Below are 6,715 nucleotides of genomic sequence, written 5' to 3'. Positions count from 1 at the left end.
GTGTTTACGACACGTACTAGACTGGCACCTACCCACACTACCACTGGGAGGAGGTACGTCTGACACACACACACACTCACACACACACTCACACACTCACACTCACACTCACACTCACACTCACTCACACACACACTCACACACACACACACACACACACAATTCTTCGATTTTTCCTCCCTTACTCTCTCCCTCATCTCTTTTTGTTGCTCTCCTTCTCCTGATCTCTCTCTACTGCTTTTCTCCCCTTCATTCTCTCTCTCCCTCCCCTCCTCACCTCTCTGTCTCTCTCGCTCTCTTTCTCTCTCCCTCCCCCCTCTCTTTCGCTCGCTCTCTCCCTCCTCGCTCTATCCCTCCTCCCTCTCTCGCTCTCTCTCCCCTCCCTCTCGCTCTCTTTTTCTCTCTCTCCCTCCCCCCGCTCTCTGTTTCTCCCCCCCTCTCTCGCTCTCTTTCTCTCTCTCTCCCCCCCTCTCTCTACCCCTCCCGCCCCTTCTCTCTAGGAGGGTATAACCTAGTCAACACGACTCGTTGTTGGACCTACCTGACTGTGTCCATCCTGGGACGAACACTAGCCCCTGAGATACCTGACCACGAGGTAGGACTACATAGCACAGCCCCTAACACACACACACCTTGTGGTCCGTCTTCGCTGAGTCATTCCCTCTAATCAAAGATGGCCGCCGGCCCTCAATAAAGGGGTTTGTTTCCAGGTGAATCAGGAGGGAGGAAGGGAAGGAGGGGGAACAATACCACTCTGTCCCCTTTAGACCTGACAGAGAGGGTCTCTGTGCTTCTTTCTCTCTTCTCCTTGCTCTCCCTCTCTCTCTCTCTCCTTATCTTTTTTGTCTTCTTAGAGGAACCTTGTGTATTTTATTCTGGGGGGGAAGGGGCAGTTTCATATAATTAGAAAGGGAGAGGGAGAGAGGGAGGGAAGGAGGGAGGGAGGGGGACAAGGAGAGAGAGGTAGAGGGAGAGGGGGAGGGAAGGAGGGAGGGAGGGGACAAGGAGAGAGAGGGAGAGGGGGAGGGAAGGAGGGAGGGGGACAAGGAGAGAGAGGGAGGGAAGGAGGGAGGGGGACAAGGAGAGAGAGGGAGAGGGAGAGGGAGAGGGAGAGAGGGAGGGAAGGAGGGAGGGAGGGGGACAAGGAGAGAGAGGGAGAGGGGGAGGGAGAGAGGGAGGGAAGGAGGGAGGGAGGGGGACAAGGAGAGAGAGGGAGAGGGGGAGGGAGAGAGGGAGGGATAGAGGGAGGGAGGGGGACAAGGAGAGAGAGGGAGAGGGGGAGGGAGAGATTTTCCATGTACAGTGAGGGGTAGGTATCTATCTCTTCTGACACAGAGGGTCTTTCTGTAGTGTGTTGGCCATGATAAAGACTCCTCTCTGAGACAGAGGGTCTTTCTGTAGGTTGGCCATGATAAAGACTCCTCTCTGACACAGAGGGTCTTTCTGTAGTGTGTTGGCCAGGATAAAGACTCCTCTCTGAGACAGAGGGTCTTTCTGTAGTGTGTTGGCCATGATAAAGACTCCTCTTTGAGACAGAGGGTCTTTCTGTAGTGTGTTGGCCATGATAAAGACTCCTCTCTGAGACAGAGGGTCTTTCTGTAGTGTGTTGGCCATGATAAAGACTCCTCTCTGAGACAGAGGGTCTTTCTGTAGTGTGTTGGCCATGATAAAGACTCCTCTCTGAGACAGAGGGTCTTTCTGTAGTGTGTTGGCCATGATAAAGACTCCTCTCTGAGACAGAGGGTCTTTCTGTAGTGTGTTGGCCATGATAAAGACTCCTCTCTGAGACAGAGGGTCTTTCTGTAGTGTGTTGGCCATGATAAAGACTCCTCTCTGAGACAGAGGGTCTTTCTGTAGTGTGTTGGCCATGATAAAGACTCCTCTCTGAGACAGAGGGTCTTTCTGTAGTGTGTTGGCCATGATAAAGACTCCTCTCTGAGACAGAGGGTCTTTCTGTAGTGTGTTGGCCATGATAAAGACTCCTCTCTGAGACAGAGTGTATTTCTGTAATGTGTTGGCCATGATAAAGACTCCTCTTGTTTCCTCTCTGCCAGGTCAGGCTGTAACCTCATACGACCTTTAACGTCATTAAGAAGCCCCACCTCAAACAAGACTAACCAGCTGCTATAACACACACACACACACGCACACACACACACACAAACACACCATTACACCGTTACACCGTTACACACACACTAAAACACAACCAAAAGTCTCCCCTTTTTTGTCCCTATTGCTCTGGGAATCACACACACACACACACACACACACACACACACACACACACACACACACACACACACACACACACACACACACACACACACACACACACACACACACACACACACACACTCCACTCAGCCAGCTACCTCCTGCCACTGTTACTGTGTCTGCACACTATAGAACTCTGGGCTGCTGTGGCAAGGAAGAGAGGAGGAGAGAGAGAGAGCGAAAGACAAGGATGGAGAGGGGAGGAGAGAGAGAGAAAGAAAAGGATGGAGAGAGGAGGAGAGAGAGAGAAAGAAAAGGATGGAGAGAGGAGGAGAGAGAGAGAAAGACAAGGAAGGAGAGAGGTGGAGAGAGAGAGAAAGACAAGGAAGGAGAGAGAGAGAGATAGAAAGACAAGGAAGGAGAGAGGAGGAGAGAGAGAGAGAAAAGGACAAGGAAGGAGAGAGGAGGAGAGAGAGACTTGTAGCATCTCTGTGTGTGTTTGTATCTGTAATAGTGTGTACACAAGAGAGGAATGTTTACCCACGATGACCGAGCAACGTGAGGTACAAGAAGAAGGGAAAACACAAAGCACTTTGTTCTACATGAGTCCCAGAGAGAAGCCAAAGCTCCTTGTCCCCTTCCCCAGCTGGCTGCAGCCTCTCTGGGCCCCGTCAGCCAGGACAGCCCCCTAACCACCCTGGAACAATGGAGCCAGAGCCAGGGTTAGGGGCTATCGACCGGGCCTCCTTTCAGACCATCACACACACAGACAGACGGAAGACTAGTGACATCGCAAAAATAGCTGCCCTTTGACCCTAACAGTCACCCCGACCGTTCAAATATGATGGGGTAGATGTAGAATGTACAGAATGCCTTGGTTTGGTGTGTGTGGGGGACAAGCAGGGTGGTTGTTGAAGACTGTACAAAGAATATCCTATAAAAAGACTGACTGAAGCCACAGGTACCTCAGGTATCATATGTCAGAGGTCAATCTGTAAAAGGAACAATGGAAGGTCATAAGGATTAAGAAATAGCCCAGAGAAATAGGCCAGAGAAATAGGCCTGAGAAATAGGACGGAGAAATAAGCCAGAGAAATAGGCCAGAGAAATAGGCCAGAGAAATAGGCCAGAGAAATAGGCCAGAGAAATAAGCCAGAGAAATAAGCCAGAGAAATAGGCCAGAGAAATAAGCCAGAGAAATAAGACAGAAATAGGCCAGAGAAATAAGCCAGAGAAATAAGACAGAAATAGGCCAGAGAAATAAGCCAGAAATAGGCCAGAGAAATAAGCCAGAAATAGGCCAGAGAAATAAGCCAGAAATAGGCCAGAGAAATAGGCCAGAGAAATAGGCCAGAGAAATAGGCCAGAGAAATAAGCCAGGAATAGGCCAGAGAAATAGGCCAGAGAAATAAGCCAGAAATAGGCCAGAGAAATAAGCCAGAAATAGGCCAGAGAAATAGGCCAGAGAAATAGGCCAGAGAAATAAGACAGAAATAGGCCAGAGAAATTCTCTCCAAGTTGTCTTAGCGCTATAGGAGTTGACAAGGCAGCACCAGCTACTCGGCCTGTATTGTCTGTTAACCATGTCCTGATATCACCAGGGGTCAAAGGTCACCTAGTCTTGATTAGCTGAGTTGCAGGTTTTGAAGGTTGTGGGATTCTCCCAAATGGCACCCTATTCCTTACGTAGTTCACTACTTTTGACCAGAGCCCTATGGGTAGTGCACTACTTTAGACCAGAGCCCTATGGGTAGTGCACTACTTTAGACCAGAGCCCTATGGGTAGGACACTACCTTTGATTAGGGCTGGGCGATATGGCCTGAAAGTCATGTCTCGATTTCTTTGTAACCCTACGGTCTACATTTTTAAAATGTTTTCTCAGCAATAATAAGGAATTCAGAGCTATTATACCAAGGCTAAATATCCGCAACCATAAGATTCGTAAATGATTGAATTATTTAATCAAAATAGTTTAACCTGCTTTTTTTGCAATAATCGCATATCTGTCTTTCAAGCCTATGAAAATACCCTTTTCGTTACAAATTTAGCAAGAACCATGCGTAATGCACATTCACTAATAATGACCAACTTCTGGTAGCAGCCATTATAGAAAATTAACACAGTTCTCTTAAACAATCTGTCAAGCACAAGCCCACGTGCTAGTGAGTAGCTAATGTTTATATTTCAAGTGTAGCCAACGTGGATCTATTTTCTAGCTAACGAGGTTGAACAGTTTCATTATTATGAACACCCATTTCCGTCCGTCTCCAACTGTTTGAACAGCATGCTAACCTGTCCACTTTGTTCAGATGTTGAAATCAAGTGGCCTACCTTATTTCTCAGAATGAGAGCGAGTTGCCAATTCCTTATGTAATAGTTTAATGCGTATTGCACATTTATAAAACACAGGCTAGACAGCTAGTATAACGCCCGATGTTCACCAGATGCATATGCGTTTTGTTTTGCCGGATGTCTAGCCGTATTTTTTTACAGAAAGCTAGCTAGTTGAAGTATGTGCGTCTACTTCTGATTGTACCACCGCACGGTAAAGCTGAGGGATTTGAGGAGTTGATACATAAAAAGGGTATCGCTAAAAAGGTTCACTTCTCCATTACAGTGAAATAATGTATCGATGTGTTTTGTTGTGTCCATATGACCTGTTCTGTTGGACCAAACCTTAAATGAAAATGCTTGTCAGAAAGTAACCTACATGTATACTACGGGTCAAAAGTTTTAGAACACCTACTCATTCAAAATTAGTCCTTTTGGTCTGGAGTTCAAATTGGAGATTTTTGGTTCCAACCGCCATGGTTTTGTGAGACGCGGTGTGGGTGAACGGATGATCTCTGCATGTGTGGTTCCCACCGTAAAGCATGGAGGAGGAGGTGTGATGGTGTGGGGGTGCATTGCTGGTGACACTGTCAGTGATTTATTTAGAATTCAAGGCACACTTAATCAGCATGGCTACCACAGCATTCTGCAGCGATACACCATCCCATCTGGTTTGGGCTTAGTGGGACTATCATTTGTTTTTCAATAGGACAATGACCTAAAACACCTCCAGGCTGTGTAAGGGCTATTTTACCAAGAAGGAGAGTGATGGAGTGTTGCATCAGATGACCTGGCATCCACATTCCACCGAACTCAACCCAATTGAGATGGTTTGGTATGAGTCGGAACGCAGAGTGAAGGAAAAGCAGCCAACAAGTGCTCAGCATATGTGGGAACTCCTTCAAGACTGTTGGAAAAGCATTCCAGGTGAAGCTGGTTGAGAGAATGCCAAGAGTGTGCAAAGCTGTCATCAAGGCAAAGGGTGGCTATTTGAAGAATCTCAAATATAAAATATATTTTGATTTGTTTAACACGTTTTTGGTTACTACATGATTCCATATGTGTTATTTCATAGTTTTGATGTCTTCACTATTATTCTACAATGTAGAAAATAGTAAAAATAAAGAAAAAACCCTTGAATGAGTAGGTGTTCTAAAACTTTTGACCGGCAGTGTACATATTACCTCAATTACTTCGACTAACCGGTGCCCCCGCACATTGACTCTGTACCGGAACCCCCTGTATATAGCCACGCTACTGTTCTTTTGTTGTTTTTTCTTAAAACAGCATTGTTGGTTAAGGGCTTGTAACTAAGCATTCCACTGTAAGGTCTACTACACCTGTTGTATTTGGCGCATGTGACAAATAAAAATGGATTTGATCACTCATCTTTGTTGTTGTGAGTGGCAAGGGGCAGCAGGAAGTAAGGGTCCTGAGGGTGCTGCAGCACCCCCTGAAAAATATGAATTAAAAAAATATGTAGACGTCAGTAGGACAGGGGACAGGGGACAGGGGACAGGGGACAGGGGACCGATGTAGACGTCAGTAGGACAGGGGACCGATGTAGACGTCAGTAGGACAGGGGACCGATGTAGACGTCAGTAGGACAGGGGACAGGGGACAGGGGACAGGGGACAGGGGACCGATGTAGACGTCAGTAGGACAGGGGACCGATGTAGATGTCAACACTTTTTTCAGCGTCTCTGCTTGTAGAATTAGGAACAGTATCTTGCAGGACTCAATAGTTGTAATTTGTAAGAGTTGTTGCCCTGTCCTGTTCTCTGAGATGGTCATTCTAATGCAGGGTTCCTCATCTGGCAGCATTTGGAATATCACCTACAAACATTGGTTTGATGTCTCGTCCAGCCCTTCTTTTGATCACGTTCCATAGGGCTCTGGTAAAAAGTAGTGCACTCTGTAGGGAATGGGGTGTCATTTGGGATACAACCTGTGGGTTAGTTCAAGTTCAAGTCTTATCTTAGATTGAGGAAACCGTTTATTTTGGACCTAACCCACTTGAGTGGTTCTGTAGACCTGAACTTGGATTGTGTGTGTGGAACCGGTCTGTCTGTTTTCCTGCCTGTTTGTCTTCAGCCATTCAACATCTGTATGTCCTCTCTCACTCTCTCTAGCTCTCTCTCTCTCACTCTCTAGCACTCTCTCCCT

At 47.0% G+C, this 6,715-nt stretch overlaps 1 protein-coding gene across 1 annotated transcript in view; it reads left to right on the top strand.

Annotated features, from left to right (window-relative positions):
• Nucleotides 1–2,762: 2,762 nt before the first annotated feature.
• Nucleotides 2,763–6,715, top strand: part of LOC115194995 (NHS-like protein 2) — a 197,182-nt gene continuing 193,229 nt past the window's right edge. The window contains exon 1 of the mRNA XM_029754895.1: nucleotides 2,763–2,775. Coding sequence (XP_029610755.1) covers nucleotides 2,763–2,775 — 13 coding nt within the window. The remainder of the gene's footprint in view (nucleotides 2,776–6,715) is intronic.

This window comes from Salmo trutta, chromosome 5, assembly GCF_901001165.1.
Source record: "Salmo trutta chromosome 5, fSalTru1.1, whole genome shotgun sequence".
NCBI lineage: Eukaryota > Metazoa > Chordata > Actinopteri > Salmoniformes > Salmonidae > Salmo > Salmo trutta.
Note: the sequence above shows the minus strand (reverse complement) of the source record. Positions and strands in the feature narration are given on the sequence as shown.